Source organism: Antechinus flavipes, chromosome 1, assembly GCF_016432865.1.
Source record: "Antechinus flavipes isolate AdamAnt ecotype Samford, QLD, Australia chromosome 1, AdamAnt_v2, whole genome shotgun sequence".
In the NCBI taxonomy this organism is placed as follows: Eukaryota; Metazoa; Chordata; class Mammalia; order Dasyuromorphia; family Dasyuridae; genus Antechinus; species Antechinus flavipes.
Window position 1 is genome coordinate 299,782,426 of NC_067398.1, and position 13,431 is coordinate 299,795,856.

Genomic DNA, 13,431 nt, shown 5'->3' on the forward strand with positions numbered 1-13,431 from the left:
GCTAGGTAGAGTACCCATGATTTCCCCTATTTGATCTGAGAAGCCAAAAGCTTCCCTAATCCATTCTTTACACCATTGCCCAAATGATCTGCTTAATGTATTACTTACTCTCAATTGAAGAATGAATTCTTGATTTAGGCATTCAAGGCTCTCCCCAATCTGCCTTAAAATTTTACTCTGCTATTCCCGTTCCCATAGCCTTTGTTCAGTCAACCTGTGTTCGTTTGTGATTCCTGTTCCTGTCCTGATATCTCTCTACTCCAGGACTTTGCTCACACAGGGAATGGATTCCCACCTTTTTTCTTATCATTGAAACTCACCTTTCAAAGCTCAAGTCATCACCATTTCACCAGGAGAGCCTTCCCTAGCTATTCAGATAAAAGCAGAATAAAAAAAGAAGCTGAACTCTTTGTACTAGAAATGACCAAGCGTGGCCCTGAAGAAGAGATGACAATGAAATTCTCTTCCTTTTTCACAAAAAATGGGAGACTGTGGGTGTGGAACCATACATAGACTATCAGACTCAACCGACCTGTTGATTAGTTTTGTTAAATGTTTTTTCCTCCTCTTTTTTTTACTCTTTGTTATAAAGGATGGTTGTCTGGGTAGAGAAGAATCAACAGACCGATGCCATAAGTGTTTATTAAGCACTGATACTGTGCTGAGCACTGGGGATATACAAGGAAAGGCAAAACTTCATTAAGGAACAGTCCCTGACCTCAAGGAGAGCACAGTCTAATGGGGAAAACATGTAAAACACTATGTACAAACAAGATAGAGAGGCCAATATTAAAGGGAATCAGGAAAGAACTTTTGTAGGGAGTAGAATTTTGGATGGGGCTTGAAGCCAGGAGGTGGAGATGATGAGGAAGAGGATCCTAGATATGGGGAACAAACAGTAAAAATGGTCTGATTAGGGAGATGATCTGTCTTGTGTGTCAATGTACAGCAAATGGACCTATGTCATTGAATAATAAAATATGTGTAAGGTATCCTGTTTTTTTTATTATTGTTATTGAGGCTGATGGTAATGATAATAGGTAGTATTTATATAGTCCTTTAAATATGATATCTCATTTGACTCTCACAGGAATCCTGTGAGATAGATGCTATTATTAATATCAGCATCCCCATTTCATAGATAAGGAAACTGAGTCTGAGAAGTTTAGTGACTTGTTCAACTAAGTATGTATCTGAGGTCAGGGAAAAACCTCTCTCTTCTATTGTCTGCTCTGGCTTTCTTTCCACTACATCGATCCCCAGGTCTACAGCATTTGAGGTGAGCTCAGAAAATAAGATGGTTAAATAAAAACTGAACTTTTTACATATACCTGGGAACTGACCAGGAGACATCCCAGTTGGAAGGAAAAGATCAGTATTTAGAAGCTAATCTTTGAGACTCAGATAGCAGGACAGGGGGTCCCTTCCTTTAAAAAACAAAACAAAACACAAACAAATCTTTGCTGAAGAGAAAAATGCCTGCCTTTCCCTGTCAAATCCCAGGGTAGCTCCCTTGTTTTTTTCCCTTCCCCCTCCTGTTCATTAACTGACAAACTGACCTCAATCTTGAACAAGACTTCCATTATTCCTACACGAGTGTCTGGGGCCATCCACTACTCTCTGGGGAGAAGATTCACTGGGTTACATGCCAAAAGAATACAAACTTGTGAAGGGCAGGGACTATTTTGGTTTTTGTCTTTGTAGTCCCAATATAGAGTTTCTGGTGCTTAATAAGCACTCAATAAATACTAGTTGAATTGAATTAAGTGGACAGCTGCTGGTGACCTTCTTTTTCCTGTTTCCCTGCCTCCTCCTTTCCTCATCCTTTCTGTAACTATTGTTTCCCTATCAGAATGTGGGCTCCTTGAGAGCTATTTACAACCTCAGAATTTAATGCATTATTTGGCACATCATCATTTTTTTGATAAATGCTTTTTCAGTCATTCAAACTTTTCATTCATTCATTTTTTTTTCAGAATAAAAAGACAAAGAACCAAAAGACGGAGCATATATAGGGTGTGATCCTTCACAGTGCCCACGCTTAGCACACTGCCTGGCACACAGTAGTAGCTTTATCAATGCTTATTGCTTGTAATTGAACTGAATGGAGGGACCTGGAAGGAGACAGCGAGAATCCCTCCCCATCAGGCAATAAGAAGAAGGGAATAAGCACTTATATAGTACCTACTATGTGTCAGGCACTGGGTTTTACAAATATTATCCCATTGGATCTCACAGCAACCCTGCAAGACCGGTACTGTTTATATCCCCATTTTACACTGAACCTCTGATTCTGAGGGGGGCTAAGCAGGTTTTCATTCCCACTCAGGGGTCTCTGTATGTCCCCTCTAGGAATTGCTCCGTGGTGATAAGGCTTCCAGTGCTGCCAGGAGGGGATCAGCCGATGGACTTGGCCAAGGTGACCAACTATCTCATCGAAGAAAAATTGTTGCAGCCCCTTCGTGAGCTGTACGGCATCAACCTCCTGGCGGAATATTATCGTATCAAGCATCGGCTGCTGGAGAACCCCTTTGAACGTAAGCCCCCGTCCATCTTCCCCCTTCCTTGGAACCTCAAGGATTTTGTTGGGTGAGGTGGGGGATCCCTTTATACCCCATTTATCTACACCCTTTTAAGAAAAAAAATCAATAGTGATCTATCAAGAAAGGGAAAGGTGATGAGTGATGTATCTGATGACATCGCATCAAAGATCAGAATTTAGAGCCAGCAATGGACCTTAATGACCACTAAGTCCAATCCCTTTATTTTACAGATGAGAGAGTGAGCCACAGAAAGCTCATGTAACTTTTCCATAATCACACCTCCTATCTGCCCGAGGCTGGCATTTGAATTCAGCTCTTCCTGATGCCATACTCCCTCTCTCATTTTGAGAGGCTCAGTCTGGTTGGGCTCGCTGTATTATTTGGGGTTGAACAAGCACATTTTTGAAAAACCAGTTTCTAGGGAAATGGAGCAGAACTCATAAATGGGACCAATTGTTTTCTGAGTGCTCAGAACTGGACTAACCACTGAAGTAGTAAGGGTTACAAACCTTTGCTATTTCCCCTTCAGCACTTCTGTGAAGCCTATAGACCCCTTCTCAGAAAAATGTTTTTAAATGCCTAAAATAAAATCCATAGGATTATAAAAGAGACCAATTATGTTGAAACATAGTTTTCAAAATATTTGTTAAAATAATAAGCTCCCAGACTCCAAGGTTAAGAACCCTTGTTTAAATGCCTGACAGAAATCTGGATTCTTGCACAAAGGCCAGGGTTTGAGAGTGGAAAGGGTGAGAAAGCAGTCCTCAGCAGTGGGCGGCAGCAATGAACGGAAGCTAGACCTCCTCCCAAGCCTTGGAGCTGGACCTTCCAAAAGCCCAAAGGGGACCCCTCGGATTCCAAAGGAAGTGGAGAGGTGGGAGGAGGGGCTCATATAATACACAGAACCAAGAGGAGCTTTTTTTAAAAAGCAGGAAGTCAGAAGGCAAAACGAATGATAATTAAATCCAGACTTACCCTCCACCCCTTCCAATCCCCCACACCAGGCTCAGGGGGCTGTAGATTGAGACGCAAGAGCAGAGCCAGATCCCTTACTGGGAAAAGACCAATGAACTTTAGAAAATGGTGCCTCCGGGGAAATTTGGTTTGAGAGAGGAGTTGGGATTTTTATTTTCCTGCTTGAGAATGAATGATCTCTGTCTCCACTTCAACCACTGTAACCACATCATGTGGGAGCCCCGTCTGATGCAGAAATGAGGAGGGACACTGCCTCCTTCAGAAGGGCCTCTGCCTGTGAAGCCCATTTGTGATTGGCCAGCCACAAAGTGGAGGCGGCACATGTTTGCTGAGCACCTACTGTGTGTCTAGTATTGGACATTCCCTCCCCGTTTGAATTTCAGTTCTTTTCCTTTCTTTTTGACGAAGCAAAGGGTAGGAACATAAGATTTACATCTAGGAAGCATACAAGAAATTATTAAGTCCAGGACTCCTTAAACTTCTTCCACTCACAAACCCTTTTCATCCAAGAAATTTATACTCAACCTCAGGTAGATAGGCACATAAAATAGGTTTACAAATCAAATATTTACTGATAGTAAATCATAATTTAGCAACCCCCACGTTCAGCTATAAGACCCCATATGGAGTTGTCACCCACAATTTAAGAAACTTTGATCTAGTGCAACAAATAGGAAACTGAGGCCCACAGAAATTAAATGACTTGCTACAAAGCTACAAAATAGAAAATAGAAAAGTCAGGAACTCTTACGACTGGAAAGTAATTTGACAGTATTTCAAGGATGTTCCCAAATGTTGCTTCTAGTGCTAGCTTCTCTTCTCCCCCTCTCCTGATTCCTGGTTTTGGGTCATTTCAGTCCTTCTTGACAGGAGGGTAGAAGGCAAGGCAGGGCAAGGAGGGGAAACTGTCTACTCTATCCACCAAGTCCCATGTCAGAAGCTCTAGAGGTTTTGTGGTGCTACAAAGCTGTACTATAGTATTTTTTTTTAAGAAGAAAGATCTAAATTTTAATTACAGAACAAAGAGGTCCTGGAATCTAGTAACAAAAGGGAAACTCCAATAAAAATGAAAAAAAAAAATCCTTTATTTATTTATTTTTAAATAACTTTTTATTGACAGAACCCATGCCAGGGTAATTTTTTACAACATTATCCCTTGCACTCACTTCTATTCTGATTTTTCCCCTCCCTCCCTTCACCCCCTCCCCCAGATGGCAAGCGGTCCTATACATGTTAAATAGTGTACTATAGTCCTAAGGCTGACTTCCAGGGTCCTTGTAGTCCAGGCAGCCTTCTAACACAGTGGGAAAAGAAAAAGATCCCCAATGAAAGCAACCTGAATTAACTTCTCCCAAAATCATCTCAGCTTCCCACTGGCCACCACAAAACCTCCAGAGCTTCTGACATGGGACTTGGTAGATAGAGTAGACAGTTTCCTCTCCTTGCCCTGCCTTGCCTTCTACCCTCCTGTCAAGAAGGACTGAAATGATCCAAAACCAGGAATTAAGAGAGGGGGAGAAGAGAAGGTAGCACTAGAAGCAACATTTGAGAACATCCTTGAAATACTGTCAAATTACTTTCCAGTCCTAAGAGTTCCTGACTTTTCTATTTTGGGGATCCAGGACTTGACTCATGGGTACAAGATGGAATGAGCCCAACAGGATGTGGCAAAATGTCCTTGCAGTCAGACAATTTAAAATCTGACACTACAAGCCAAAGGACACGGGTGATTCACTATAAAATGGGGAGAAGTACCTTTTAGCATGTTCTAAACAGAACTGGATGCTTGTAAGGTGCCAGTCACACAAAGGTATGAGGCTGCAGCTGCTGAGTTGCAGGGAGCCCCATTTGTTTCTCTGTTAAAAGAATAATTTGGGTGAGAAGTTCTGATCTCTGAAGTCCTTTGCAATATTCCCACCAACTGTGTGAGACTGTAGACAAAAAGCAAGTCTCCTTAAGCACTTAACTGTAGCCAGGGGAGCTAACAGTCAGGGTAACCCCTTATCCTCGTCACACCCCAGGCCCCCAAAGTTCGAGTGTTACTATCTGATCGTGCTGAAACATAACACTGGCTTTGGGCCTCCTCTTCACCAGACCATGCCGTGATGATTGGGGACAGGCACGTAGTGACATTCGATGGGCAGGCCTATGACCTTACCTCCAAATGCAGCCTGTTGCTCGCCAAAGACTTTGCTCGGAACTCCTTCCTGTTTTTACTGAACCAGCCAAACACAGGACCCAGATCCTTGTATGTGGAATTGAATCACACAGCCTTTATCATCTACCCAGGACTAAAGGTAGGAGAGAAAGAAGGTGATGGGGGCAAATTGGTGTTTCTAATCTGAGTGCAATGAGGGGGAAGGGAAAGGGGGAAAAAGGGGGGGAAAGGGGGGAGAAGAGAACGAGAGAGAAAAAGAGAGAGAGAATATTAATTTTTGTGTGTATAAAATTGTTCAGTCATTTTTTAGTCATATCCTATTCTTTAAGACCACATTTTGGTTTTGGTTGTTTGTTTTAGTTTTTTGGTGTGTTTTTTTGGCAAAGATACTGGAGTGGTTTGCCGTTTCCTTTTCAGACTCATTTTACAGATGAGGAAACTGAGGCAAACAGGATTAAATGACTTACTCAGGATTAAGTGTATGGAAATAGATTTGAACTCAGGAGGATGACTCCAGGCTTGGCACTCTATCTACTGCACCAGCGAGCTGCCTATATAAGATTACCTTTTTTTGAATCCAGGGATTCTATCTGCCTATTTCTCCCATGGTAACCATGTGCTCCCTTCTCACAGAATCATAGATGGAGAGCTGAAACAGACTTATATCAAGCCATCAAGTCAACAAGTATTTATTAAATATCTACTATGTACCAGATACCAGGTTAAGTACTCAGCATTCAAAGCTGGACAAAATCAGTCCATTCCCTCAAGAAATCCAGTCTAATGGGAGAGACAATATGTAAACAACTATGTATGAACAAACTTCAGAGAGCCGAAAGGGATCTCAGAGCCACAGAAAACTTTTCTACCTGCTTGAGGGCATTTGAATTCAGGTCTTCCTGATATGTACTTATGATTCCTATTGTAAAACTCAACCATAACTCTCTTCATTACCTGGAGTAGAGTAGGGCACCCAGACTAAAGGAGGCTTTTTAGTAATAATGCAATGACTATTACTGCCATAAGTCTCCTTGCCTACCATTTAAAAGAGCCACTATTTGATAGTGTCCCTTCCTTAAGGACAGATGGTAGAGTACCCTTCCTTTGCATAGACCACATCCCCATCATCTGCCCCGGGACACTTGAGAATGACAGGGATCAGAATCTTTAGCTTGTCATCCTTGAAAGTTTGTTCATTAATTCCTCAAGTAAAATGGTGAAATAGATATCTGATTTCATGATGAAAATAATGAAGCTAATCATAGAAGGAATAAGACTTGAAACTCCTCCAAAGAGTCATTTTTTTCCTCCCTTGTACAGAGGAAAGGACATGGGATATAACATCAGATCTGGGTCCAGATCCCAGCTTTCTGACTGTCGGACCTTAGGTGAGATTCTGTGATATGTCAAGTCTTCAGCGTCACTTTTTTTAAATCTTCAAAATGAGAGGGGTTAGGCTCTAAGCAACTTTCCAGATTTCTGAATCTATGATCTCATGACCTTTGTGCTCATTGCTTTGGATACCTTTTGACAGAGGGGGTTTCAACTTAGACCCCTTTGGAAGCCTAGAAACTTCTCAGAATATTTTTAAATTCTTTAATAGTATTTTATTTTTTCAAATACATAGTTGTCAGCATCCATTTTTTATAAAACTTTGTGTTCCAAATTTTTCTCCCTCCCTCTCTCCCTTACTCCTACTCTCCCCAAGACAGCAAAAAATCTTATATATTTTAAATATGTGAAATTTTTAAGAATCTATTTCTATATTTGTCATGTTATAGAAGAAAAAATCAGGTCAAAAGGGAAAAAATCACAAGAAACAACAAAAATCACAAGCAAACAAACAACGAAAGATGGAAATACTCTTTTGATCCACATTTAGTTTTCATAGTTTTCTCTCTGGATGTAGTTGATAATTTTCATCAAAAGTCAGTCTATTGGGCCATCTAGGGGAGGAGATAGGGGGAAGGAGGGGAAAAACTGGCATAAAAAGTTTGGCAATTGTCAATGCTGTAAAATTACCCATGCATATAACTTGTAAATACAAAGCTATATAAAAAAAAAAAAAAAAGTCTATTGGGCCATCTAGGGGAGGGGATGGGAGGAAGGAGGGAAAAAACTGGAACAAAAGGTTTGGCAATTGTCAATGCTGTAAAATTGCCCATGCATATAACTTGTAAATAAAAAGCTATTAAAGAAAAAAAACTCTATTGGAATTGCTTGCATTATTGCATTACTGAGAAGAACCAAATCCATCACAATTGATCATTGCATAATTTTATTGTTATTGTGTACAATGTTCTCTTAGTTCTGCTTACTTCACTCAGTATCAGTTTATTTTTAAATGCATATGGTAAGATATATAGGATTACAAAAAATATCAATTATAGAAATATAGCTATCAAAATATTTTTTAAAAATAAATTCATGCATCATGAAATGCAAAATGGATAATTTTAATTCTATTAAATTAAAAAGGGTTTATACAAACAAAACCAATGCAACCAAGATTCGAAGGGAAGCAGAAAACTGGAAAAAAAATTTACCTCTAAAGTTTCTGATAAAGGCCTCATTTCTAAAATATATAGAGAATTAACGCAGTTTTTTACGAGTATAAGCCATTCTGTAATTGATAAATGGTCAAAGGATATGAACGGACAATTTTCAGATGAAAAAATTAAAAGCATTTCTAGTCAAATGAAAAAATTCTCTAAATCACTATTGATTAGAGAAATGCAAATTAAGACAACTCTGTGGGACCACTTCATATCTCTCAGATTGGCTAAAATTACAGGAAAAGATAATGATAAATGCTGGAGGTGATGTGGGAAAACTGGGATATTAATACATTGTTGGTGGAAATGTGAACTGATTCAACCATTTTGGAAAACAATTTGGAACTATGCCCAAAGGGCTTTCAAACTGTGCATACCCTTTGATCCAACAGTATCTTTACTGGATCTGTACCCTAAAGAGATCATAAAAAAGGGAAAAGGAATGTTTGTAGCAGCTCTTTTTTGCAGTGTCAAGGAACTGGAAACTGAGTGAATGCCCATTTGGGGAATGGCTGGATAAGTTATGATATATAAATGTTATGGAGTATTATTGTTCTATAAGAAACTACAAGCATACTTATTACAGAAAAGATTGGAGAGACTTATATGAACTGATGCTGAGTGAAGTTAGCAGAACCAAGATGATCACTGTACACATAACAAGATTATGTGATGATTAAGTATGATGGACATGGCTCTTTTCAACAATGTTGAATGTTTCAACAATGTTTCAGGCCAATTCCAATAGACTTGTGATGGAGAGAGCCATCTGCATCCAGAGAGAGGACTATGGGGACTGAATATGGATCACAACATAATATTTTCAACTTTTTTGTTGTTGTTTACTTGCATTTTTTTTCTTTCTCATTTTTTCCTCTTTTGATCTGATTTTTCTTGTGCAGCATGATAAATGTGGAAATATGTATAGAAGAATTGCATGTGTTTAATCTATATTGGATTACTTGCTGTCTAGGGGAAAGGAGGGAGAAAAATTTGGAATACAAGATTTTGCAAAGATGCATGTTGAAAAGTATCTTTGCATATGTTTTGAAAACAAAAAAACTATTATTATTAAAAATAGAAAAAAATAAGTTCATGTTAAGAAGATTTGCTTCCATAGCTTCCAATCTAATTCTCTAACTGGTTAATTCCTTGAACTGCTTTTCAATCTCAGAACAACATTCTGGTAATGTTTTTGAATGGTGGCTTAGACTACAGCCCTGTCCTGTTTCTCTAGGAATATTCCTACAGGGAATGGATGGAAGGAAGAATATCATACAATTCCAAACAAATCCCCCCTACCCCATCTCTGTGTGGGTTTGTGCATCTTAAAAGGCCTCCAGTAAGTGGTTTATGATTTATAAGAGTTGGATTAGCCCTCCACAAAACTAGTTAGAATTCTAGGAACTTTTGAAACCTTGCTCTTAGAAGCTAGTGATTAGCTTCAGAAGCTGGTAGAGCCAGCTACCTTGCTTGCCTGCAGCACAATGAGTCCCCCAGATTCCTTCAGGTGGGTAGAGGACCTCCCAGAGTTTCTGGCTCAATGAAAGCTGTTTATAGTTCTCCATACATAGGGCCTCTCCTCAGTCTGAGCCAAGGACCCATTGGGAAAACAGAAAACCTTGTTGCAACCCTTGCTGACTCCCCTAGATAAAACTGAACCTGTGCCCTCTCAGAGGGGAAAATCTTAGGATCACAGATTCCAATCTAGGAAGGATTGCAGAGACCATGTAATTCTACCCCCTTTTTCTTGGCTGTCCCCACCCTTTATTTCCACACTTAATAGAATACTTATTACATGGAAAGTACTTAAGTGTTAGTTAACTTCAGTTTTTCCATTTTATAGATGAGGACAATAAAAGCTGGGGAAATTAAATGACTTAATCAAAGTCCAGAGCTATTAAGCCTTAGGGGCAAGATTTGAAACCAGATTCTTCTACAATCAAGGATGGTTAACCTTTATTAGGGTCAATGACTTCTTTGCTAGTCTGCTAAAGTTTATGGACTTCTCCCAAGATGATCAATCTGTAAACTCTTATTAAGCACTTACTATGTGGTAGGCACAATGCTGATGTTTTAAAAGCTAAAGACAGCATACATGGGATTAATATAGCATACATATTAAATTAGCATACAGTGTATAGAAAAATTGCACATATTGGATCGCTGGCTGTGGAGGGAAAGGGTGAAGGGAAGAGAGGGAGAAAACTTTGGAAAACTTTTTGCAAAGGGGATTGTTGAAAACTATCTTTGCATATATTTTGAAAATAAAAAGCTATTATAAAAATCAGCATATATAGAAGCAGCTAGGCAGTACAATGGATAAAGTGTTGGGCTTAGAATCAGGAATATTACTCATTCAAATCCAGATTTAGATACTGGTTATGTGATCCTGGGTAAATCACTTAATCCTATTCACCTCAGTTTCCTCATCTGTAAAATTAGCTGGAGAAGGAAATGGCACATCACTCCAGTATTTTTACCAAAAAAATTTCCAGAGTCACACATTACTGAATACCACCAATGAGTATTGCCAAAGAAGTCAATTATATTGAGATAAAGGTTATTATATTTTTTTCCCATCCAAATTCACAGAACCCTTGAAACCCATCCATAGGTCCATGAACTTCAGGTTAAGAACCCCTGTCTTGTGCACTCCTGGGTTGGTATTATGTGGTATGCTAGTAAACCAGCTCTTTGAAAAATATACCCACTTTTAAGTTTAATTTGCATTGTTAACATTTTTTCTATCACTTTAAGTCTAGGCAATCAACAAAACAATATATCAAGTCCCGATTGAGAATGTTTAGCAATTTCTGAAGAGCAATTGAAACACTGAAAGTTTAACACTCTGCCTCTGCTAGTTCCAGCACCTCTGAATCTTGACCAACATAGCTCACTGTCTCTCCTATGCTGGATCCCCCACTGCCACAGTTACTTTATCCACTTGTTCCTTCAGAAAGTTCTAGTTTCATAGTTTCGTTTTCCAGATGATCTTTGATTGGGATACTTAGTTTATTTTCCATTGCTGGACTTCATTTTCACTGGTCTCCAATTAAAAATTCACCTTTGCAAAATATACCTTTTACAATATGATGGATAAGGAAAGCATATGAACCAGACCTATTATCTCAAGGTTGGATTATTTTTTCTTTTTTGGGGAGGATGGACAAGACAATCAGAGTTAAGTGACTTGCCCATGGTTGTAATGTTCTTGGTGGGTTTTCTTGAGGTCTCTGGGGCAGCCTTCTTTTCAGTAGAGTAATAAATGTCAAGTGTCTGGGGTTGGATTGAACTCGGCTCCTCCTGAATCCAAGAGTAGTGCCGTACCCACTGCATCACCCAGCTGCTCCAAGTTTTAGACTTCTTGACTTAAGATCATGTGGGTACCTTACTATTGCCTTACCAGGGAATTTTGATATAAAAATGTAGTTTACTTACCCACCCAAAACATGCCCTTTTTTACATGAATTATGGTTTCTGTCCCCAATTTTCACCAGAACTAATGACTTGTATTGTAGGGCCCTTCCTATGGTTGATGGCTACCTGGACTAATTAAAAGATTCCAAGGATGGTTTGCAAGGGAATCAAGTAAATTTTATTTTAATTGTCACTAGACCTCCCCTTCCATCCACCCCCCCATCTCCAAGATCTTAGGTATAAAGTATCAGATTTATTTGTGCCCCCCAAAGTCTGATAGATACCTAGATCCTGATAGGTTTTGGAAAAACTGGTTCATGATAGGAATCCACTCCATCACTCAGGTAGTACAAAATAAAAACCTCATGACTGTGAAATAAGGTTAATGTCTTCATTGTGCATCAACTCTATGTTCTTACTAGCCTTTGTGACCAGGCCACTTTGACTTGACAACATTATATAATCAATTTTGATCTACTCCTTGCTAATCAAGTAAGAGAAAGATTCTAGATTCAGAGAGGCAATGGGGCTGCCTTCACTCTGTTATGAGCCCAAAGAAACATGGGAGTCCAGGTGTGCTGAACATGCATGAAAATTAGATAATTTGGTGTAATGAATAGGTCATCAGCCTTAGAGTCAGTAAAACCCATGGTCAAATCACAGACAAGTCATTCAACTTTTTAACGGCTCACTTTCTTTATTGGTAAAATGAAGGAGTTGAATTTTAAGGTCCTTCCAGTTCTAATTTTATGATCTTAGGGTAGAGACTCTCCATCAAAGTAATCTCACCAAGCTACGGCTGAGGTTTGGGGGCCCAGGAATTAGAAGCTGGGGCTTGGATTCTGGCCACAGTGGAGAGGAGTCCAGGCTGTTGGGTGAAGTGTGAGATGCTACTCCTTGCTCCCTTGTAAAGCCTCTCCAATTCTTCAAAAAAGCCAGTTCTGTTGGACTAAGTGACCTGTGTGAAAGTGAATCCTATTTATATTTTTGGATGAAGGCTTTAAAAGCACCCCTTTCCCCTCTGGCATGTTTCCTCCCTTGGAACTGTTAATTTGTCTCTGATCACACCTATTGGGCCCCCTTCCCAGAGAGGGTAAAGATCCAGCATAATCCAAAACAACAGATAATCCAAAAGTAATTTATAGAGTATTTGACTTTGGGATGTTGCCAATTTGCCTTCATAACAAGTATTTATTGTCTACTCTTTGGCTGAGACAAACATGAAAATGAGTTTACATTCTTTGGCATGTATCAACTATTATGGGGGGGTGGAGGAGAGTGGAAGGGAGAACAGCCCAAGATTATATTGGGCAGTAAGGATGGAAGCCAGTTGGGAGAAAAAAAAAATTACTACAGTTAATCAGATATGGATAACTGAGAATGGACTGATCACAATACAGTGGGGAAAAAATCAGCACTGGGGGCTGAGGAACTGAATCCCGATTCTGTCTCTGCTACCTACGGTTTATGTAACCTCCTTGGGCCTTAATTACCTCATTTATGAGAAAGTTGGAGTTAATGGCCTCTGAAGTGCCTTCTAACTAAATCTATGATCAATTAACAAGCATTTATTAGGTGCTTATGGAGAGATTTGTTGTTGTTTAATCATTTCAGGCACCTCTGACTCTGTGACCCCATTTGAGGGTTTCTTGGCAAAGATATTGGAGTGGTTTGCCATTTCCTTTTTCAGCTTATTTTACATATGGGGAAACTGAGGCAAACAAAATTAAGTGACTTGCCCAAGGTCACAAAGTATTTGAGGTTGGATTTGAACTCGGGT

The 13,431-nt window shown here is 39.5% G+C and overlaps 1 protein-coding gene across 1 annotated transcript in view; it reads left to right on the forward strand.

Moving 5' to 3' along the window:
• The window catches only part of LOC127545411 (uncharacterized), a 169,075-nt gene that overhangs the window by 139,724 nt on the left and 15,920 nt on the right, over positions 1-13,431 (forward strand). Inside the window, exons 66-67 of the mRNA XM_051972685.1 lie at positions 2,353-2,537; positions 5,613-5,815. Of these exons, the coding sequence (XP_051828645.1) occupies positions 2,353-2,537; positions 5,613-5,815 (388 nt within the window). The remainder of the gene's footprint in view (positions 1-2,352; positions 2,538-5,612; positions 5,816-13,431) is intronic.